Source organism: Bemisia tabaci, chromosome 4 (assembly GCF_918797505.1).
Source record: "Bemisia tabaci chromosome 4, PGI_BMITA_v3".
In the NCBI taxonomy this organism is placed as follows: Eukaryota; Metazoa; Arthropoda; class Insecta; order Hemiptera; family Aleyrodidae; genus Bemisia; species Bemisia tabaci.
Genome location: NC_092796.1, coordinates 22,841,198 through 22,865,849, shown reverse-complemented (window position 1 = coordinate 22,865,849; position 24,652 = coordinate 22,841,198). Strand labels below are relative to the sequence as shown.

The following is a 24,652-nucleotide window of genomic DNA, read 5'->3' as shown; positions in this document are numbered from 1 at the left end:
TATCTAAACGTTGTTTTATTTCTCTCGTGTAGGTATTTTTCAGCCAGAGCACAATTCCATGGAGTTTCATCTTCTCTTCACATGCATGGTTGCAAATTTTTCTTTTTCTTACTTTTACTAACAACACTGATAACAAATCGCTTCTTTTTCGGCCTTCTTGAGACTTCTTTGGGGATTCTGAAAAAACTCGAGAATACTTTAGGATAGGTATTTTTCGGCCACTCGAAACCCTCTTCAGAAATTCTTAAACATGGCTTGTTGTGACATTGCTTGAAATGAATTCGACTAAAAAGATAAAAATAAAGTATGAAACAATTTTAACAATTTAACCTACAAAATTTTAAACAAAGAATGTATTCCAATAAAAATTAATCAAAAAATTAATACGCAACAAAATTAGAAAAAAGAAAAAACTTAAAACTGAAATCGAATATATGAATTCTACTACAGAAAAATACAAAATTGAAACGGCAAAATAATAGCTTCAACGTGTGGAAATCTGCTTCTGGGAAAGATACTGCCCGGTCTCTTGCGATGGAGGCGGGGGCGGCACCCAAGTTAGGCAGCGCAGCGCTCATATTAGTCCTTCATATCCTGGTACGATCCATGTAGAGAAGCGTAATCGTCGTATGCGAATTTCATGGATAAGACATTGAAATGAACTCGACTAAAAATATAAAAATCAAGTATGAAACAATTATAACGATTTAAACTACAAAATTTTAAACAAGGAATGTATTTTAAAAAAAATTAATCCAAAAATTAATTTTCCTTTAGAAGGATCTATTTCCTAAGTCAAACGAAAGCATTATGCTCGAGTTACTTAAAGAGGTACTATGTTGCGTTAATCCTCTACGGCATGAATTACTTTTGGTTCACTGATATCAGTGAAAAAAATCAACGTTGTAGACCATGAAAGAAAATACACTTCGTATTATTTTCCAAAATGTTGACTTTTTCAAATTTTTTCTCAAGAAAGAAACACTGGTTACAAATTCGTAGCATCATGCCATAACGGAACTTACAGCTTTACCGCTTGTTGCGAATACATCATGTCGCCGAGGAATGTTTCTGCGGTGACCAGAGATGCACAATGAAATTTCCCCTCGTTGAAAAGTGAAGTTCATGAAGTGAATTTCATGTTTCACGAAATTTTAAAGTTTTTTCAGAGGTTGCACATGTAACCTGTAATATTTAGTCGAGAATTTGACGAGAAACTTCGAAATATGAGACTTTTTGTAATGACAATTGAAGAGTTTTCAAACGACACTGCTCCGCTGCCAGCAAGAGGGTTTTTACACTGCACTGGGCTAGCGGTGATAATTGAAGTTGGAGAGGTTGACACGTTCTGAAGTTCAGCATTATCATATTCGATGAAGTTCACTGAACTTTAAGGCAAAGTTAAGCGACTCCCAGACGGTGTGGATGAGCTGGGTTATAGCACCGGAATTGGTTCTTGCGAATGAGTCTGAGATCTGAGTAAGTTACCATCCGGACTGAGGGGGGTATCCTCGCAGTCTTCTTCACTATCATCACCGAAAATTTAAACTCTTTTAAAACGCTTTTCACGTTTGCTGAGTACCGTTCGTTCTGCTTCATTAGGCAAATTTCAATCATCGCCAGAACCCTCTGGATCTGCTCCGCATACTTTGATTGTCACATCATCAGGAAGTCTATCTTTCTTAAAAATCTTACATGTTATAAACGTTAAAATCACCAAAACCTAATGCACGCGCGATTTTTTCGTTCTCTTAGGAACTGCAATATCACTAGGTATACATAACTTCTAAGTTTTCCACGTCTTCAAACTTATATCTTCGAATACATTTCCTTTTGGACCCATCTGAAACTTTTGTTGCAGGTTTTTCTGTTACACACGTTTTAATCATAGCTGTCTGGGTGTTAAAATTATCACAGTTTTTGAATCGGTTATAATGTGAGATTCTGTTTTCAACTGACACTTTCTTATGACATTTTTTATGGCACATACATAAATAGTCCCTAAAATCCCTCCCCTGCCCAAACTTCCCTTTACAATTCTCATAATCTTCGTACGAATTCTTCTTAACTCTCTTCTCCTCTCTCGTCATTTTGAATTTCCTCTTTCTGCTCCTCTTGGGTCTTCCAACACTTTTACTGTCTGGTGCAGGCTCTGGCTCAGTATCTGACGTAGCAGGAACATTACATTCTAAACATGGAATTGAAGTATCGCGATAGGTCTCCACCTCAGTGTCTGAAGAGGGGACATTGCTGTTAACTCACATTTAGCGTTATAGGAACCTGAGGTACTGAGCGAGAAGGTGGGTTGTCAAATGAGGGCCTTACCTCATTTTCAGGAGAAGGGATACTGCTGATACTAGGGTTAGCCACACAAGACGAATACAAATTCGTAACAGTACGAAACATATTACATACACAAACGAAGCATACACAAGTACCTAAACATATTCAACTAAATAATAAAATGAGAATTCCAACAATTAATATTTAGATTATTGAAAGTAAAAGCAGAAATTATGACACCTATGTCAGTATATTTATTAAACTATTGCAAGCAATGCGAGCAACTAAAATCGGGCGCCCGGAAGTGACTGCTCTAATAGCATCTCAAGGTTTGGGTTGGCTCTTCTAGTGTGTTTTTTTAAATTTTAACAGTTTAGGATGATGTTTTTGGATGTTGCGAAGACGACGGCCATTTAATTATCCGAAATTAGCACCATCAAAAATGCGGGCGAAACTCGATTTCTTAAAGAGTAAAGATCGCGTTATTACAGATTCGTAACGCTATGCCTTAGATTGAAGGCGTTTTGGAACCTCCTTCAATCACTCAGTAGATCATAGGACCTCCCGGAGGAACCTCATTCGATCACTCTGTAGATCATCCAGGACCTGTATTGTATGAAGTCGCTTTACAACGCACTCTGGCGTTTTACGACACCCAAACGCCACATATGCCTGTCTTCCCAGAGGTTCTCGGGCAACTGACACCGCAACATCTCTTCGTCAACGCCCTACCGAAGCCCTACTTAAGGGTCGATCACGAATACGGCCCTTGGCGGCGCTTACCAGGTTTTCAAACCCCTTCCTCCAATTTTCTCTTAAATTTCAAAAAATTGTGTCGTCGATGAAGAGCATATTTCAATGTTACAACCTGAACGACTCGAGCGTTACACTGGAAAAAAGATTTGTAGAATTTACCATTCCTTCACGCTGTATTTCACATAGCGTGAAAGAATGGTAAATTCTACCAATCTTCAAGTCCATTCCCACAGAGGAATGGTTGCCTGTACCAGTATATAGTAACGTTTACCTTACCTCTGGCAGAATTGACTCTGAATTGACGCTGTGTTGAAGGAATGGTAAATTCTACCAATCTTTTTTTCAGTATGAAACGCTCACTATTCTCAAGCCCGTTTTTCGCGTTTCGGAAACGCATGCGTGCCGCGGCGGGGAGGCCGGCTCCAAGCATGGACTCAAGTACCTGTCAAATTATCGACGGGAGTGTATTGTGTGCTTCACCCCATCACCCCTGCAACCGATCCCCGACCAAGAACCCCGCAACTCCTACGCGCACCAGCGGCAGATCCGCGGCTTCGGTCGGCTCCGGGTCGCCTATTAGCGCGATAGCAGGTAACAAGCAGGTGTTCCGATGCCAACACTTCAATCCGACTCCCGCTAATGGCACGCTACGCGCCGATCTCGGAAATTATGTATCGTGTGTTTTGTGTGGGTAATTGTTTTCGAGTGCTGATTCCCGTGTTGCCTCGGTTGTTCCTCACGGGCGATGGCAACAGTACGTCCAAACAATACTGAGGGCCGTTCGGCTTCGGGGCCAACGGTGGTGCCGTTACGGATCAGCTGTCCCGCTCAGTGGCGTGGCGTGAATAGCGATATATCGATTGCTATGCCATTTAAACCTATGGAAAAGGATCGATAAACGGGGTGTTCGCAGCGAACACCTTAATAATCGATTCTTTATCATGGGTTCAAATGGCATAAAAATCGATACATCGCAATTCACGCCACGCCACTGGCTCCGGCTACTTTTCAGCTCTTTCGTTCGCCACTACAACCGTTTGTCGGCCTGGAGAACCATTCGGAGCTTTCACTGAAAAAAAAAACCACATTGGATCCAGAGTCCAGACTCTTAAAAAATTGACGAGAAAAAATACTCTTGATTCAATCGGATTTTTGCTCGAATCAAAACGAAATCCGCTTAAATTAAAAGGCTTGGTTCTTGATTTAAGCTAGATTCTGATTGAATCTAGAGGACGTTTTCTTGTCGATGTCGGTTGGCCTGGAGAACCATTCGGAGCTTTCACTGGAAAAAGAACCACATTGGATCTGGAGTCCAGACTCTTGAAAAAATTGACAAGAAAAAATACTCATGATTCAATTGGATTTTTGCTCGAATCAAAACGAAATCCGCTTAAACCGAGAGGCTTGGTTCTTGATTTAAGCTTGATTCTGATTGAATCAAGAGATGGTGGCTCGTTTGAGTGCACGGTAGAGGTGTGATGGAGTTCATCATTGGAAGATCGGGATTCGGGTGGATCCGTGATGACGTTGGGTGCGGGTCGAACGTTGACTTGGGGTTGAGCGTTAGAAAAAACGGTCCTTTCTAGTTACACGTCACCATTTGGATCAATTTTTGTATTACGAGGGTGACGAAATGTGGACCAACAAAATTATCTATGAAACTTACGATGAGGATGCAACGCGTGACCATTATAGTCGAAGGCAGGCGCTTTTTTTTCGAAGTGATTGTTAACGAGGCAGTATTCATGATGTTGAATAGAAATCTGAAATGATCCTCAAAATATGATAATTGCGGATGCGTGATCATCATTGATTTACCTATTTTTGAGTCGACAGATCCAATCATCTTTTCCTTGAGGCAATTTTGCTATCACTTAGAGGATAATTTCTGCTTGATATTTTCATTAATGTCGGCGATCGATAGTCGACCGAACATGAATTTTGTACCTCTCTACGCCCATCGCTGAAAATATTACTCCTGATTCCTGAAGCAGAATCTTTTATACAGTGACGCTTTTAAAATAGAGTCAGGAAGAGGACTTCGTCGTCATTCTCGTGAAATCTACAAAAAATTGAACGAACGAATGAATATACTTACAGGCTGCGATATTGATAATTCATGAATGGGCGATGTAATATCAAGTAAAAAACAAGCTCATTTTGTTTTCCCCAGATTCTGAAGATGGTCTGCAGCCTACTTTATGTTCGGCAAGATTATTCAATTTTCTTGCGTGCAGTTTTTCTTGTGCTTCTTGAAAACCAATCCTAACCCCTTCACAGGTCCATTAGCATCATTTGGTCGAATTTCACGCACAATCTACCGCAGACTACCTTCTCTCAAACATTGTCAAAAGCTCTTAAGCAGCAATTTTCCCTAATCATGCAAGCCGAACAGGCGCTCCTTGCAAAAATGAGCGGCTCGTGGAACGACTATTGGAAAACGGTTCTCGCACCAATCATTTTGCCATTGTGATGCATTTCATCACTCCGACAATATGAATAATTCGGTCGCTAGCCTGATTTTTTTCGCTTCTTTCGGTTGACACGCATTTTCCGGTAGTAATTTTATGAGAATAGACCGGTCAAACTTTTACTAAGCCTTGAAGTCAGCCGCACTGGAAAAAAAACACATTGTATCTAGGGTCCAGACCCTTAAAAACATCGACAAGAAAAAGTACTCTTGATTCAATCAGAATCTAGCTGAAATCAAGAACTAAGTCTCTTAATTTAAGCAGATCTCGTTGTGATTCAAGCAAAAATCCGATTGAATCAATAGTATTTTTTCTTGTCAATGTTTTCAAGAGTCTGGACTCTAGATCCAATGTGTTTTTTTTCCAGTGCTTAAAATACACGGACTTAAAAAGCAGACATTTGACAAGATCATAATGGATTTACTCGAAAGCTCAAAAAGTTGATTGATCATGAATTTAGTAACCCGTTCCTCATAGTTCAACATCTGCACGTCCGTGTATCAATTCGGAAAATACCGAGGCCGAGGCGTCTCTAAATTCCTCTCACCTTTCAATTTTTGAAATGAAACATCCGTTTATGTTTCATCCAAAAAGTTCTTCAGCACACGTCGGGAGGATGCGGAAACTTGCGAAATAGTACCAAACTCTCCGAACCAGTTAGCAGGTTTCAATTTATGTTTTACCAATTTCATCCTGAAGGAGCATTACTAGTAGTAGATGTTGATTCTAAAGGAAAATAAAAACGTAAAAGATACGTAAATACGTAAGGAAAAGTATACCGTAACACGCATAGTATGATTGTTGAAGTGATTTATTAGCTTGGATGCATTTCGGGCTTAGCCCATCTTCAGCAGGCAGTTACAAACACCAAACACAGCTAAACAAGTTAATTAGAGTAACGAATTGTCACAGTGCGTGATGAAGAGGAATAGAACAAGAGACAAAGCGAACCAAGACACTAGGGATCTGGTCAAAATTTGAAAAATGTTAAAAAACCAGTTGAAATAGCTGATATAGTATGGGGTTAGCAGAAAAACATAGTCAACAGCAAAATGAATTACAGAGTGAGAGACGCTAATTTTACATAGAGGCATGGCTACCTACCGCAGCTATAGGCAACCAGTGGTACAGAGAGGTCCAGACAAGCTTTAGTTTGAGATTTAGTTGCATGCATAAATCAGTTAAACTAGAAATGCTGTTATGCATATTTATTTGGGAGTTAGACAGGGCATTTTTATTGAGGATGGCTCGCCTAATTTCGATGGATTCGAGGACGCAAAGTGCTTTGTCATCGGTGTCATTGTGCAAAATATCCATATTAGTTTCAGTGTCTGTGATGGTATGCTTAGTCTCCTTCAAATGCTGATATACGTTCGTAAGAAGGTCCTTCAAGTGCTTCTTAAATCTCTTGCTAAAACTATGCCTAGCTTTCCATATATACTGGGAGTCGCTATCACTGCAGCGTATTGCGTAAACTCCTGATTTGTTGTAAACGTTACTATCTATATTTGGAAGTCTGGTGCTTAATTGTGTGGAAAGGTTATTATAGGTTTTAAGCCAGGTCTATAATTATGTTTTGTGAAAATCTTACTAATTCTGTCACTGAATTTGTTGATGTACCTAAGTAAGCCCCACAAATTTTACATCTGAAAGTAAATACTATTTTTCTTTCCATTCGGGGACCATTTAAACCCACCTCTCCCCTACCCAACCTGAAAAGAGCAGGCGAAGCTGAGTGTAACTGACTTAACAATGGAAAGGAAGAAAAAACTCAATCCACTCGACGGAATGCTATTGAATGTATCGGAGTCCATTTACTAAAATCAAACTAAAGTAGGTCAGGTTAGTTTAGTGCGGAGCGGGGAAAGTTGGGTGATGGATGATGCCTGAATAGGTTACGTTAGACTTCGGACGGTTCTTCGCCTATCATATTCGTACTTACAATTTATATCTTTTCTTTAATGATACCGTGAAGTTCCAGCAATAAAACCATGGGTCCGACTGTAACATGTCCATTTAACAGCTCCCTTGGTATCCTGAAAATTCACATTTGCGCACATTTGATCGGGGAAGAGGTAAACACAGATCGGAGGATTTTTACTTACGTGAGCCGGTGAAACGCAGCAAATAGCTGTAATTTGCGTTCGAAACATGGAACCAGAAGCAGAAAGGTATCTGAGGGAGTGGTGCTCACGTTTCCCTGGAATCGTCATAATGGGCGAAATGACTTTGAATTAGCCTTAAACGGTTCGAGCTGCACTTCGCTGGCTCTTGCTGCATCAACAGTATCGAACACCTGTTTGAAAGACTGGGAGTCTGGTGCCGCCTCAAGGAGCGTTGGCAAAGTGGCTCATAAGCGATGACTGCATTTGTCTGCGTTTCACAAGAAGGAACCAATACAAGTGTATGATCAAGCGTCTGTGCGTATGAGGATATCAGACGCAAACATTGTTCCCGAAATTAGCTAATGAAAGTGGTTTCCTCTTGTTGATCGGACAATGTAAACACGTATTTTCGCATTTCTTCCTCGAAGTTCAAGACCCAGCTCTATTACCTATGAGGCGGTTTAACTATTGTTCATGATTTGCATTTCCAACTTTCGTCAGGTGTAAACTTCGTGGGTTAAGATTTTTGCAAAAATGTTCCATCAGAATCAAAATTTTTGTAGATCAGCAAAAAATAATATGATCAGTCCAAACCGCAACTTTCTACGTTCACTATTAACAGAGGTATCAGGCTTAGATAAATTCGGTTTATGGCATCATCCACCGCGGCAATGACACCTTTGGTTTCTTCCGCCTTACTTCCATCCAAGTTTCACGTGGAGTAACCATAGCATGTGTGCATCATTGACGAATGAAAGCAAGGTGGAAGAAACCAAGCGTGTCACTACCACGGTGGATGACGTCATGAACCGAACTTTTCAGAGCGCTATATCTCGGTTACTATTGAACGTAGAAAGTTGCTCCTCGGGCAGATCTTATTATTTTCTAGTTAATCTACGAGAATCAAGCATCCAAACACGATTCTGTGACCAGCGCAACAGGCCCATTTGAACCCCTCATTTATGGAGATTCCTTCAGTCAAAGATCACGGAAAGTGGCTCAGGGACCACAAAAGTAAAGACTGATGACCTCGGTATTTTCAACAGTGGATAAAATTAAGACTGTGCATCAAGGTTAGAAACAAGGAAAGATCTAGCAGTTGCTTCAAAGGAAAGCCACCGTCAAATGTAACTACTTATGAGACTATTGACTGATAATGATTAAAGCATTCAGGGTGAAAATAATTATGGACCTACGCAATTTTCTGGAAGCACTGATTAAAATTGTGTCCAATTTTTGAAACGCCTTAATCTTGACTGTCCAGTTGCAGAGCCGAGAACAATTTGCACCCCTGTACTCATTACCTAGACTGCTCGACATTTAAAATATGTCTCCCCCTTCTATACCCAAAATAGTATGTAGAAGCTAGTGCTAACGCTAAATGCTGTTCGTAGATCAAATTGCATACCTTCCGTAAGTTTCTAAGATCTTCCACCGTTTGCAGGAAGTGGACTCGAGGGCCAGTCTTAGCGATTTACTCTTTTGCGGTAGCTTCAGTGAAGAAAGGCAAATCCGAGAATTCAACTTCTGCGTCTAAAGATAAGATAAATATCAAAATTACATTTTATTTTTCGTTGCTGGGTACTGCAGAAGATTGGAAGTGTGATCAAATTTTAGGTCGCCCAATTTCACATTCAAACTCAATATTTGGACAATATTTTACAAAAGTGAACCTAGAATCAAAATCAAGTATCAAAACACGATTCTGTGACCAGCGCAACCGACCCATTATTCACTGTGATCATTCCGCAAGTAGAATATGTTAACATTTTTAAGGGTAAACGGCAACTCTGTGACTCCTCGTGACCTGCTCATAATGAAGGTTCTTAGCGCGCCAGAGGGATGCAAATTCGATCTGCGAAAGTGCATCACTATAACCAGCACTGGCGCGTGATTGTTGCAGGATGCGTTTCTCGGCTCTTTTCCAGTTAGACGTACTCAAAACCTTGCAAACTCCTTTTTATACATATACAGGGGTCAATTAAGCATAAGGCGCACATTGGTTATGCGTGAAGGAAACGTGTATCTTGATTTGCAATGTGAAACATTTTGCTTAGTATTCATCTTTGTGAATAAAGACAAATCATTCTGATTCGCTGTGAGGTGTCGTTAGAGTCTTACCAAAACCTTCAAAATTTGACGAGGACTCAGGTGGGTCCTAAAGATAGCTTAAAATATCATTGGGGGAATAAAATATAGCCAAAATTTTACACTGGAAAAAAAAACACATTGGATCTAGAGTCCAGACTCTTGAAACATTGACAAGAAAAAGAACTCTTAATTCAATCAGATTTAAGCTTAAATCAAAAGGAAATCCGCTCAAAGTAAGAGGCTCGTTCTTCATTTAACCTTAAATCTGATTGAATCAAGAGTGTTTTTTCTTGTCGATGTTTTTAAGAGTCTGGACTCTAGATCCAACGTGTTTTTTTCCAGTGTAAAACGACAGCAGCTGAAACATTAGCTTGCGGAAATGATCAAATGAGCCGATTTAAAAGTAATCATTGAGGATTTTTGAGCCCAACTTTAATTTATTCACGTATTGCAATGTTATAAGCTCCTCTTTCAACAGATTGTTTTTTTTATTGGTCCGCGCTTGCAAATTCGTCAGTATAAAGAAATATATACGTTACTTTAAAATATTCATCATTTAATTTTTCTTAACAATGTGCTATTCGAGATCAATCATCAAATAACTGTACACCAAGTTACAAAGCGCATTTACATCAATACTTACACAGAATATACAAGAAGAAACAAAAATGAACAGGAGGAGAGAATATTTTCTACTAAAAATTTACATATTTTAAACGATGAAGTATAATCACAATAATTCAACTAAAGTAATAATTATCGCTAATTTTGATTTTTACATAACGCAAAGTGTAACGGAAGAACCCACCCCCATTGACTGAAGGTTTCATGATCCGAAAATTTGGATGAACTTTCACTTAGTTTCACTCACACGCCTTGTGATATTCTGACTGTTTTCCTTTTTTTCCTCTTTATTTTCAAAACGAGAACTTATTTTACTTCTCGCGTATTACACAATCACAGTAAAAATCAATTGACATGATTCTCGTCCAATAATTCATTGCAGTACCCAAATAACTGCGACTAAACAAAGGGTCACACGAGTACAACTTGTGCGTTTATGTTTCATCTGACTCAGTCTCAATGCATGGACGCATGGATTTCCCGTTGAAAAACAGATCTTACAATCTTATGAATAGATCTTGTGAAATAATTCTCGGTCCGTAAAAATTATAGCGAGTTGTCTCTTTTTTAGTTGCTTCGTCTTTTGGAGTTGAAAAAAATTGATCAAAACGGAATCTTTGATCATAAACTATTTCTCATATCAATATATTATACCTCTTCCAGAATTTCTTTGTGAAAGTCATCAAACCTTCACAATAACCACAACTTAAGTCGAACCTCCTTAGACATAGCACGCGGAGGTTGAACGTGAATTTTGACCCCAAGTATCTCAGAGTGAATGGGTTGCGACTAAGCGCAACTTTATCGCGTACGGTTCAGAATCAAGAGTCTAGCTTCGTCCAAAGTAAACGAACATTTTTCTTCACGAAGTTGTATGAAAATTTAATTTCCAATTTTTTTTCCCAAGACAGGGTGGTTAGCTACCTGGAAAGTCGTGGAATGCAACTCGACCGGGATAATCGGAGAATTTCGTCGATGGTCAGGGAATTTTTTGTGGAGTCAGGTTCCGCTTAAAAATCGGGTCCGTGACGGGCCAACTGGTTGCGTTGTTGTGCCAATGTTTTGACCTCGCTAATTATGTGCGCTTTACATTATCGTAAACAAGTTAGGGGATGTCATAAGAAGTTAAGGGATGACAAAATGAAATTTTGCTAGACACCCTGCGAAAGGCCTCCCTCTTATTAAATTCAGGGTGCTCCTGTGCTATCAGTAAAGTATACGAAGTCACTAGATAAAAAAAAAATCGGCAGAATTTATCTTCCTTTTCAATGATTTGTAGCACTTACGCGAAGCAATCATTTCACCCGAGCTCATGCTACAGTGAAGATAATTTAGCCGAATCGGTCAATCTGATATGCACATTTGAGCAAGCATATGTGCAAATCATGTTGATCCTCCCAACTGATCCTCTCTGCAGAAAGAGCTCGGGTGAAAGGCTTACTTCGCGGCTTTGCTCAAAATCAACCAAAAGTAAGTTAAATTCTTCCAATTTTTTCTCCCGTGATTCTAACATGACTTAACCTCCGGACAAATGATAAAGAAGGGGACTCATTTGTCAAAGAGTGGGTCATAAACTACAGTGCGATCAAGAATTTTGCATGGGTTCATGCAAAAGTTTGATCTAATCAATAATTTATGATTGGTATTGGTCTGAAGATACAAAGTTCCTAAATCAGATCATGCGGTAGTCCATGGTAGTTATGTAGCTGACCAGCGGACCGATTATTAAAATTGATAGACGAAGCCATAGTCAAAGAAGACAAAAGGGCTTTGGAGAGATCCTATTGGAAGAAGCGGGTGGTCGCAATGGACAAAGGGGGTACGTAATCGACTCACTAACGGCAACTCACAAGAGTCCCTACAGCTAGTCCACCATTTTCTCCCTTAGTATATAGGAACCACCCTTTTCAACCAATTGGTCGATCTCTCTTGTCTTCTTCGTCTATAGGTTTGTCTACCGAGTTCAATAATCGGCCCACAGCATCCGCGTTCCGCCCTCACTCCGGATTTAAAGCTCAATAGGGTCGCCAAACGGACGGATCGGCGTGCTGCCTGTCGTTGTAACGAGTAATGACGACATCCTGGGCCTCCTCCTGGATCTGGTTGTGGTGGAGGATGCCGATCTCGATCCCGCGGTTCCCGCCGGAGCTGATGGTGAGGTTGTTGCCGCCGACGATGGACGAGACGTCCTCGGCGAACTGCTCGATCGGCTTGTTGATCTCGCTGTGGTGGAGGTGGAGGTGGATCTGGTTCTGGTTCACCGTCGAGTAGAGGTGCGGGTAGAGGACCATGGTCGGCGGAGGGGGCGGAGGCGGGGGTGGCGGCGGGTGGGGGTGCGGGTGCGGCGCCACGTACGGCTGGACGGCCGTCGAGCCACCGTTGCCGCCGTAGTAGTTGGGGTAGTTGTAGCCCTGGGCCGTGGTCCCGTTGTTGGTCCAGTAGGTGGCGCCGCCGGGCGTGGGCGTGCAGTGCGCGCTCGCGTTCTGGTAGTCGCCGCCGTCGTAGCGACTGCCTCCGCCGCCGCTGCCCTGGTACGTGGCCAGCGGGTCGCTCTCCGCGCTCGAGGCGCTCCGGGTCGAGTACATGCTATACTCGTTGTTGGGGATCGCCGAGTGCTCGGAGAATGCTGCACAACAGAAAATCAAACGCGAATTAGTCGTCATGCAACTTTAACAAAGATCAAGTTCAGTTTCAGAACCAAGAACCTAAGAGCGCAATTCACTGGTAAAAAAAAACCTCTTGGTTCAAGAGTGCAGTTTCTTGTTGCCGGATTTAAGAGTCTGGACTCTTGTTTCAATGCAAAATCCACTTGAATCAATGCAAAATCCGCTTGAAACAATGCAAAATCCGCTTGAAACAAGAGTTCAAGACTCTTAAATCCGGCAATAAGAAACTGCACTCTTAAGTCAATGCACCGCGGCATTGGTCCAAGAGGTTTTTTTACCAGTGTTTTCGGAACTTTAGGGTGAAGTTCAAGGAAGTAGGGTTTCGCAGAATGGGTCAGTTGCGCTGGTCACAGAATTGTGTTTTGATGCTTGATTCTTGTAGATGAGCTGAAAATAATAAGATCTGTCCAAACCGCAACTTTCTACGTTCAATATTAACCGAGATATCGCCCCTTGAAAAGTCTGGTTTTTGACGTCATCCACCCTCGCGGCAGAGACACCCTTAGTTTCTGCTACGTTCCCTTCATCAGTCAAAATGACACATATTTCGACGGGTTCTTGGCTCATGCAAGGCTCAACGTGAGACTTGGATGAAAGCAAGGTGGATGAAACCAGAGGTGTCACTGTCGCGGTGGATGACGCCAAAAACCCGATTTTTCGAAGGGCGATATCTCCGTTAATTTTGAACATAAAAAAGTGCTGTTTGGATAGATCTTCTAACTTTTGGCTAATCGATAAGAATCAAGCATCAAAACACGATTCTGTGACCAGTGCAACTGACCCATTATGTACCACGACCATGCACTAATGTTGTGCCACCGATCCATTAAAAAATAAACTGTGAATTTACACTGTAAAATAATTTTAAGTTATGTCACTCAAGGTAAATTAAATGAAGAGTTCATTAATAGTGAGTGAATGTACATTTATCCGGCTTTTAACTCAAGCAGGTCCGTAAATATTTTTCTTGGAGGGGGGGGGGGGAGTCTTAAAGATTACCTGTGGCGGGTACAGACAGGTGTATGCCTTCGTTCGTTACAGCTTGTTGGAACTTCCTATCTTTTTTGGCGACAAGAGCATAAATTTTTTCTTCGATGAGAGGCCAGGAGTCGAAAAGCGCATTCTCTTTGTCTGCAAACTTAAACTTGAAATCAATGTCAAACCCCTTAGTTTTTTCACGTTTCTTCTTCATCTCAGTTTCACGTTGAACAACCCTTGCGAATGTGCGTCATGCTGTTTGATAAAAGCAAGGTGGACGAAACCAATAGTGTTACTACCGCGGTGGATGACTTCAAAACCCCCAATTTACAAAGGGCGATATCTCGGTTATTATTGAACGTAGAAAGTTGTGGTTTAGACAGATCTCATTTGTTTTAGCTGATCTACTAGAATCACGCATCAAAACACAATTCTGTGACCAGCGCAACTGACCCATCAGTGACAGCTGAGTCATAAGGTATTGCCCTTATGGACCCAGTTTGGACGAATTAGTTTCACGAACCTTGATTTCCTGCAAGTTATAGCTAAGCTACAAGCAGGAACTGCACTAGGAACTTAGAACCTAGCTATACCTTGTTTCTTAAAGCACCCAATTCGTAGATCTAACTCGCCCATTTGCGCTCTTATGGGCAAAAACTAATAGGTTCCGGGAAGATGGGAACAGTTCCGCGCACCGCGATCGTGTGGACGTGGCCACGTGGCCCACTAGACTCGCATTTTTGCGGGAAGCAAGATTTCCGAGATCATTACAGTAGCAAGTAAGGAGAAGGTATGAAGGAGGTCGTATTTTGAATTATTTTATCCGTTTTATTTCAATTGCCCCTTAGGGGATTAACTCACTCTTGCAGTCCCTAAAGTCCCATTCTTCCACAGTCCCGAAACAAGCTAGCCTCAGGAGGGGCGGACTGGCCCTAAATTAAGTATGGGGCGGGCCCCTAGGGGGGTCTGGGGGGGCCCCCCAGTAGAAGGGGGGTTCGGGGGCCCTCCCCCGGAAAATTTTGAAAATTAGATCCTTTTAGAATGAATTTTACGCTATTTTAGACCCTATTCTTTAATATTATTTTTGAAACATTATCCAAAAAGAGACCAGAAATGCAAAACTTAGTATATTTTCTTAAACTGGATGAAAAAATGAGAATCCGTTGTATACTTGGAATTCAACTTTTATTTTCCTCTTCCAACGAAAAATTGTGCCAAAGCTAAATTAGTATACAGAAGATACATAGAATCAAGTAGAATAGTAATAGTGACAGTCTAAAAAGAACACATTCTGAAAAACACAGTTCGGATTTTTTTGTTCGTTTGTTTTTTTTAAATGTACTTTTTAGCCGCCAAAATTGACAACTGTCTTAATTTTTTTTGAACGTTTTATTGGATCCTTTCTTCGCTCTGCTCATAGAAAAATCAGTGTCGTTTACTAGTTAAATGACGCGTAATGAATGAATAAATCGATGGTTAAATTCTGAAAACACGTAACTCGGAATCCGCATCATGAACCCTGAGACTCGTAAGGATGCTCATGTTTTGCGTGGTTCCTTATGAGTCTCAGGGTTCATGAGTTAATGATGCGGATTCCGAGATACGTATTTTCAGAATTTAGCCATCGAAATAAAAATAAAAATGAAAATAAAAATACAAACAAAAAATTGACAAAAATCCCTACTAGGGGCCTCCAAAGTTCAAAATTGCATAGAAATGCGCCCTCGAGGCCTCTCTGAATCAGTACCAAAGGGCCCCCGGCAAAAAGGACCCTTTTGTCGAATCGGCGATCGAGATCGAGAGCCCGGTGCCTTGAAGGTCCTTAGAGGCGGTATAAAACCGCATCAAGGCCTCTTCAAATCGGCAATAAATGGTCCCTTGGAAACGGCAAAAAAGGACTCCTTCGAATCAGATAAAGGGGCTCTTTTAAGGTCCTTAGCGGCAAAAAAAGGCTCCATCGAGTCTTCTTCGAATCGGCAATAAATGAGTCCTTCAGGGCTCTTCCGAAATGACAAAAAAGGACCCCTTTGGACTTATTCGAATCAGAAAAAAGGGCTCTCAAAATGCAACGCCCTTAGATATGGCATAAAAAAGCTCCTTCAGGGCGCTCTCCGAATCGGCAATAAAGTGTCCTGTCCTCTGAGGAGTCTCGGGGCCCTTTCTCGAGGACGAACCGAAAAAGCCCTCGGGCGTTTCTTCGAAACGGCGAAATACGGCCCTTCAAATCGGCCAAAAGGGGCCCCGGAGGGGCCCCTTTTGGCCGATGAAAGTGGGGCGATCGCCCCATCGCCACCCCGGCCAGTCCGTCCCTGGCCTCAGGTAGTGACAGTTCTGAAATACCGCGTGACTTATATTTTTTTATTTATTTAGTTTCAGCATGATGACGTTAATTTTCATCATATGTATGCCTACAGCTGCTAAAAGTGATCTGGATCCAAGTGCAAAAGCAACCGATTCAATAAAATAAAAAAAAACAAAATTGAAAATCTGTGGGGAAATGATTAACGAATCAATTGGCAGAATAAAATCATTAGCGTTTCATAATTAGTTACGGAAGCCAACTCGTCATCATTATAATGTCACATCTTGCCGAGCACTACTTTGAATGCGGGTTCGACACCTCGGTTAACTCAATGGTCTGATTTCCTCTCTCTTAATTGCAGATGACGGAGTAATTACAATACGATCTGAATCGGAGAGTACGAAGGCAATGAAGAGAAGGAAAGAATCTAAGATCGAGGCTCTTCGATTATCTAATTACGTCATGTCTCGATAATTTCCTCAATAGAGCAATAAAACATGGTATATCGTATCAGTTTCAATTATGAAGATACAACTTCTTGTGTTTTAGAAAGTTCCCATTTACGGTTTTTTTAAACATTATCTTTTGTTGTCGGGGCTTTCAACGTGTAAACGTGCGGCTATCAAATGGAAATAAAAAGGGATTCCGATTTCTAATTATACATGAACCCTAAGAAATCTGAGGGTAATCATCTTCACTAGTCGCGCTGTGAGCACTATTAAATATTCTAGGTTGTTCGGCGATGACTTATTCGGTATTAAGAATAGTGTATCAGAAATCTCTAACATCTCTTTTTTTCAGTGTGTTCTCACGAGTGTTACTCTGATTTCCATGGTTACTAACTTTTCCTTATAATGGGCCTGTTGCATGCAAGAGATACAGCCGCGCGAATAGACTTTTTAGAGGTTAAATGACACGAAAATTACGATGGTCACATTAAAAAAGTCTGAAATACACTCCTTACTGCGCAATTTGCGTTGTTAGGAACGCGCTTTTTCAAATTTCCCGCGTCTGGGGGCAGTTTTCTAATCACCGGAAACGAACAAACGGCGGGCTCGGTGATTTCCGGAAGATATCGAGTCGTTGTTGTTGTTGTTGTTATTTTTTCCTTCAGTTTGTTTACAAACCCAACGTGATCTCTTATAGTGGTCCATATACGCTTTATGCAGTAACCAAATCGATCAACTTTTAAATATCCAACGCAATCCTTCTACATTTCATTTCACGATATCACGAGCTCCGATTTTTAGGTTATGTTGTCAGTTTTAGTTGACCGGAAATAGCCGCGAGTTGCCGTTAATTGTTTCCGTTAGAAAACTGCCCTCAGACGCGGGAAATTTGAAAAAGCGCGTTCCTGACAACGCAAATTGCGCAATAAGGAGTGTATTTCAGACTTTTTTAATGTGACCATCGTAATTTTCGTGTCATTTAACCACTACAAAGTCTATTTGCACGGCTGTATCTCTTGCATGCAACAGGCCCATTGTGAGCTTTCTGAATCTTTCTCCGGTTTTAATTTGTATTATAACGTGCTTGTTTTGATATTTTCTGGATGTCTAATATTTGACATTTTGTGAATATCTAGTATGTTCTTAGTATAACGCAATGGTTTGTTGTCCGATTTACAATTTTTCTTATAGGCTTCTTTTTGAAGGTTCGTTTTTTATCCTGTTTTCTATCCACGATATTTCTGCCTAAGCTCTATTCTCTGTGAGAAAATGCCTAACAGGCGAGTTCTTTAATACCAACTAAGCAAAATACGTAAGGGATAACCATCGGATAAGTCTCACAATTTTTTTTATTACATATTGTCTCCCTCTTCTTTGCAGAGTTCCGTTTTTCAAGATTCTTAAACTTCTTTAAGAGCCTTCGTAACGAAAAAAACAGCTAAATTTGAAGAGTTTTGTTTGATTTTATCTGGTGCGGAAACTTACCAGGAACATGAGTATTTACAGGCGATTCGAAAGTGGGCGGCTCGGTGCCGTGGTAATTGGGAAGGTAGCCCGTCGGTGAGGTGGAGTAACCGGCATTGTATGGACCCCAAGAAGATTCGCCCCCTATCACCATTGCACTCTCTGAAATCAAAAAAATTAATAATCAAGTAAAAACATTTCAGGACAATACGTAGCGTTGAAGAATACCAGAAAAAACAGCAAGAGATGTATCTTGCGGAACAACAGAGCGTGACCTCTACTGCGAAGCTTAGCTCCTCCGAATGAAAACCATCAACCGAATAGGCAACTTGGCAACTACTACCGCATACAGGATTTTTTGTGGTATACCTCGAACAATGAAAGCGCAGCGCACTTATTCCAAAATTATTGTACCAGTCCGCTCACAAGGGGAGGCTACCGATTGTCCACCTCAGATCGGGTTCAAATTTGGCAGAGAGGTAGAATAGGTTAATATAAGAAACCGTTTTTTTTTTTAGGTGCCAATGCCCAGCCGTTTTTGAGTTATGAATTTTTGAAGTTGCCGTTTTTTTCGTGTCAGCGACGCGCTCAAGTTGAGCCTACTGTGCGCGCATCTTTTAATGCGATCCGAGTGTCCTTCCGTTCAAGAGAGACGGTTGCCCAAGCGGTAGCGCGCTCGCCTACGGTGCCGCAGGTCCGGGGTTCGATACTACTTCCGTGAATTACATTTTTGCAATTGATTATTTTGTTTTTTAATCGCTTCATCACAGCAAATTGTAAGTCACCTTGTAGACGTTGTGGTGCTGATTATATGTTTTTCCTTTTTTGTTACACACTCATTAAAAAAATAAAAAATACATAAAATTTAATTAGAATCAGATGCTAAAGCACCGCTTAAAAATAAAATTATTTTACTACTACTATAACGTCTACAAGGTGACTTACAATTTGCTGTGATGAAGCGATTAAAAAACAAAATAATCAATTGCAAAAATGTAATTCTCGGAAGTAGTATCGAACCCCGGACCTGCAGCACCGTAGGCGAGCGCGCTACCGTTTGGGCAACTGTCTCACTTGTACGTACGGACACTCGGATCGCATTAAAAGATGCGCGCACAGTAGACTCAACTTGAGCGCGTCGCTGACACGAAAAAACGGCAACTTCAAAAATTCATAACTCAAAAACGGCTGGGCATTGGCACCTAAAAAAAAATACGGTTTCTTATATTAACCTATTCTACCTCTCTGCCAAATTTGAACCCGATCTGAGGTGGACAATCGGTAGCCTCCCCTTGTCAGATCCAAGTCTGCGGATCTTGACTTTTCCACCAGGAAACACGACTTGTATCGGAAGCAACAATATTTACCATCATGTATCAACTGTCGATATCGGATGTAACTTTCGATGGCTCGGAATTGACGATACGTTCCTCTATTTAATCGACCTACGTACTAATTGTCACGACCACGACCCAAAACGGTGGTGAGAATTAAGTGAACAACCGATCACACATGCCTGCATCTCTACGGTAAAATGTTCCTTAGCCCCTTAACTGATAACTTCTCATGGTGCACAACACTGAAAAAAAAAAATTCTGTTCACAGGGCCCCTGCACTTATTTTGTAACAGTCACAGAAGCTTCTGTTATGAAGACAGAGTACTCTGTTCCCACGACCGAAGTTCTGTTCTCGCAACAGAAAAATTCTTTAAGTGTAACAATGAAACTGCAGGAGCCCTGTGAACAAAAGGTTCTGTCGTCAGCACCATCTTGTTTAGTATGCGCCGTCTGTGGGTCGCATCGGAAAATAGATGGTTTGGGGTGAAGTAGTGTACGCTAAATTTTTCCTGACTATTCGTTTCTTGGGGTTCCACCATGCGAACTACTGAAAATGATACCACAGTACGGCATTCACCATACCATGTCCGCACTTTGATCGCGTCAAGGGAGTTTAAACTCGACTTCGTACTAGCATTGCACTACTCGCATATTGCTGAGAAATAGTCTAACGCCGACACCTACACAGGTAAAATATCAGGTTTGCATAATTGCCTCCCCTAATTTTTTGTGTAGGTGCTCTTGATTGTGTGAAGCTTTCCGGAGCCTGTTCCATCCCCGAACGGCGGCGGTGTGTTTGTGTCACGCGTGCAGAGAGGCTCCCATTCTTTTTTTTGGAGTGAGCTCCGATATCACAGAGCGGAATAGACATCTTAGCTCTGCTCTTACACGCTCGGCTAGGGAGAGGGAGGGGGAGTATATTTCACTCCTCTTTAATGTTTCCCATTTTTGCAGCCAACGCTACATTCTGGAGTAAAAAAAACTTAATTTTCCCGAAACGACAATATAAAATAAACAACTTAAAATGGGACTAAGGCCGCAAAATTTTTTGAAACATTCAATGCAAGGCCGGGACGAATCGCAGAGCGTAATTTCAACCGGAAAATAAACAAAAAAAATTAAACTAACCGTTTCGCTGTTCTTTGGAGACTCTACAATAATAGCGGTGCAGAGGCTCAGTAAATTTGAGTTTTAGCTTTAATATTTCTGTTTATTTCTGGTTGTTACGAAACGTCTCGACTTTTTATGTTTTATGAAATTGTGCGACCTCAGTCCCATTTTACGTTGTTGACTTTGTATTCTGGAGCGTGATCATTGTATCTTTGGCAAGAACGCAGTCGTGAGGGCGGGAGAAGGCCTCGCCAGAGAGCGGACGCAGCAGCGCTGACCGTTGAGGCGGACGACAGATTTTAAGAATGAAAAACGCGGAGTGGCGCGGCGCGGGCACTTTCATTCATAAAACTTGACCAGATGAAAGACGGAGGAAACGTAAAAAGAAGGCGGGCAGGAGTTTATTACTGAGCAAATAGCCACTGGGCCGCCGGGGAAGGGTGGGGCGGCGGAGCCCGGGAGGGGGCGGCGCAGCGGTAAGGTTACCGGCACTTCGGGAGACCCGTCGTCTGTTTATTCCCGACTCGGCGTCTAATTACAGGGGATACCACACCGGCCAACTACGATTTCTGCCCTGCGGACCCCTCCGGTCGCCGTCCCGCTCGGAGGTGAATCTGCGTCCGTCGCGCCGGCTGGGAAGTCGGCCGATTTTTAGCATCGCCCGCCGACAGGGCTCGGGGTTGGCTCTCCATTCACAATCCCAGTCGGCGCGCTCCATAGTGGATCGAGTCAATGGGGAAGGTCGCACTGGAAAAAAAACACATTTTAATCTAGAGTCCAGACTCTTAAAAACATCGTCAAGAAAAAATACCCTTAAATCAATCGGATTTTTGCTTAAATCAAGAACCAAGCCTCTTAATTTGAGCGGATTTCTTTTTGATTTAAGCTTAAACCTGATTGAATCAAGAGTCCTTTTTCTTGTCAATGTTTTCAAGAGTCTGGACTCTAGATCCAATGTGTTTTTTTTCCAGTGCGGACAAATTTGGAAGCTTTAAAAGCTCATAACTCCATTCATATAAAACTTTGAAATTTTAAAAGTGACGTCCATTGGTTTCGTCGTGAAATTCTCATCTAGAAGCTCCCCTCAAAACTTTAAATGTTACGAATTAAACATCAAAATTTGCAGTCTTGGTCAAAAATTTGATGTCCGACCTCTCTCATTCACTCGATCCACTGTGCGCGTGCGCCCCGGCTCAATGAAGAACGGATCTCTGGGCGATCGGTGCCATCTACTTACTCTCTCATTTTCCATCTTTGAGATTTTATAAATGGCGCCATTTGTTTCTTCGTGAAGCTTTTCTCCAAAAGCATCCCTCAAAACTTAAAATGTAACGAATTAAACATCAAAATTTGCCGTCTTAGTCTAAAATTTCATGCCCGACCTCTCTCATTCACTCGATCCACTGTGCGCCTCGGCTCAATGAAGAACGGATCTCCGGGCCCTCGGTGCCATCTACTTACTCTCTCATTTTCCATCAAGAAACCTGCGGGCTGATTATTGAAATTAAAACACAAAACGTTAGACAAAGACGACACTACCTCATTTGTCCATTGCAACCACCCACTTTCACTGATATGATTCCTTCATGTCCCTTTTGTCTTCTTTGTCTATAGCTTTGTCCATTAATTTCAATAATCGAATCCCTGTGCCGAATCGCTCGGTTGCACTTGTCACGGAAAAACGGAACATCCGGTACCCGGAAGATGAAGTACGGCTATTTGAAATGGTGAATTTGTCTTTTGATAAGAGAGACAACGCAATAGCCCGAATTCGCCGCGATAAGTGCACGGAATATGCAAGTGGGTTTACAAAGCCAAAGAGAAAAAGACACATCTAGGACGCCATCTATCTATGGTAAATTCTCAAATGGAACAGTAGCTAAAACTTAATAACTACAATAAGAAACTGAGCGATGAGTATGCAACCGACAGGTGGGAAGCAATACAAACTCTCTCTGAAAGCATCATTCGTTTGTAAATATCGCGTCCCAAATCTGTGTACCTGAAACTGTGTAAAACTGTACAAACTGTGTACAAATACTAGATCGAAATATACGTCACGCTGGAAGAAAGCACGAATTGCTGCACCCGCGCTCTTTCACCAACGCCGCTCCGTTCGGCAGATTACAGATTTCGCCCGCAAAACCAAGCGTATGCAACCCGGCCCACCCTGGAGTTAAAATAGTTGTATGTTGGGTTTGAACCCAACTTCGAACATTCTTCCAATGTTTTGCGCTCCGCACATCATTCGAATGTCGCGTTTTTTTCTCTTTTGGAAAGAGATCGCTACCTACATTATATCGCGGGATTTTGTTTGCACAGAAAAAATTAAATTGCTGATCTAACAATTCAATTGCCAAAAAAGTGACTACAACGTTTCAACGTAGATTTTACAACAAAAAAATACTACTTTAACCACTATTGTAAGTTGATTTAACCGGGGGTGGTTAAAGTAGCATTTTTTTTTTGTGAAATCTACATTGAAACATTGCAGTCTCTTTTTTTAGCAATTGAATTGTTGAAGCAGCAATTTAATTTTTTCCGTGATTTTTCTTTGTTAATTGAGGATGTTGAGGAAGTTAAGTAAGTTGATGATATTCTTGGATTCCAAAGGAAACCTCGACCCCTTTGGGAATTTGATGGCTTAATTTGACACCATTGAATACTCTGAACTTAATGCAATTTGTGTGCATTGTGTTGTGCAATCTTCCATCCAAAATCTGTACACCTATTTGCGTAGAACGCGTGCAATATAGGCCATCAGGTCGTAGATCAGAAGGCACTTGACGATTGTGCAACGCGCCACGTCCCCAATCCAAATTTTACGTAAGGGGCAAGCATAGCGGTGATTGCGGCTCTGCGCCTGCGCGCTGCCGTCCGAAAAAATGAATTATTTTCCCCGCGTCTCGATCACGATTCGGTTGAGCGTTTAAATTGTTTCCACGCTCAGGAAAATGATGCGTCGGCCGCTTTTTTAATTGAAGCGCGTAAGTCAACTATGCGACCGGGCAGAGTGCACCCGATTCTAAAAACTGTTACGATACTCTTACGCAAGCCGCTAACTCATTGAGCCTCCAGACCAGCAGCCTGATTGTTGGATCTTAAACTGCCTTTGCGGCGTACGATAAGACAAGACATAGCCCTATCTGCGCTGTGAATTAAATCGATTTTCGATTCTTGTCGTGCCGACATTAATTTCAACAATCAGGCTGCCGCGCTGTACTACAGTCTTTTTTGCCTCGATTTCCCTCAGAATCTGTGGAAATCATCGGAAGATAATCAGAGCCTGATTGTATGTGAGCTACGAATAATGGAGCGGTTTACTTCTATTATCTCTATAAGTAGTGGACCTCTTAAAACGGCAGGAACTGTAGTACGACAGAGACCCTCCGAACTTGGGCTAATTTTGCAGATTGTAATTAGGAGCAGAAAATCAGGTTATCGATGCAGAAATGTTGTTGCGTCGCCAGTCAATAAGAGATGATGACCCCTAAATTAATACTTTGTCCTGAGTCCAATATTTTCGGGTCCCTAAGTCTACTGCTAAGTGACAACGTACCTTAGGTTAATGAACCATTGAAACATGGAATATGCATGTGAATGTCAACGCTATTATAAAGAATCACATTTCCACGAAAATTTTGAAGGAGAGGAAAAAGCAATAAATAATAAATGAAATTAAAGGATGCATAGAAAACTTAGGATTACGAAGGATCCCATGAAAAACCACGAGCTGGTAGTTTTAAACATTTTTATGTAACGGCATGAAATGTCAGTATGAGAAATTTTGTTTTCGCTACTTGCTCATTTAAGAAATATAAAACTTTTGGAGATCGATTGGTCCTATGTTGAAAAATCTGTGAATGGATAGAGCTAAGTTCTTTTGCATCGGCGTGGACTAGCTCTGTCAGTGCAATGCTAGTGATATAAGAGTTAATTAAGTGTGAAAACATGGATTTCAAGATTAGGTGGCCTCTAAATTTTCTCAGGAAGATAAACCTTTCCCACCACCGGCT

General features: G+C 41.4%; 1 protein-coding gene across 2 annotated transcripts in view; it reads right to left on the bottom strand.

The window, feature by feature from the left end:
* Positions 1–10,241: 10,241 nt before the first annotated feature.
* Positions 10,242–24,652, bottom strand: part of LOC109037138 (uncharacterized) — a 110,019-nt gene continuing 95,608 nt past the window's right edge. For both annotated transcript variants that reach the window (XM_072299521.1, XM_072299520.1), the window contains 2 exons: positions 18,211–18,351; positions 10,242–12,956 (listed from right to left, as the gene is read on the bottom strand). In XM_072299521.1, the coding sequence (XP_072155622.1) occupies positions 12,346–12,956; positions 18,211–18,351 (752 nt within the window). In that variant the 3' untranslated portion in view covers positions 10,242–12,345. The remainder of the gene's footprint in view (positions 12,957–18,210; positions 18,352–24,652) is intronic.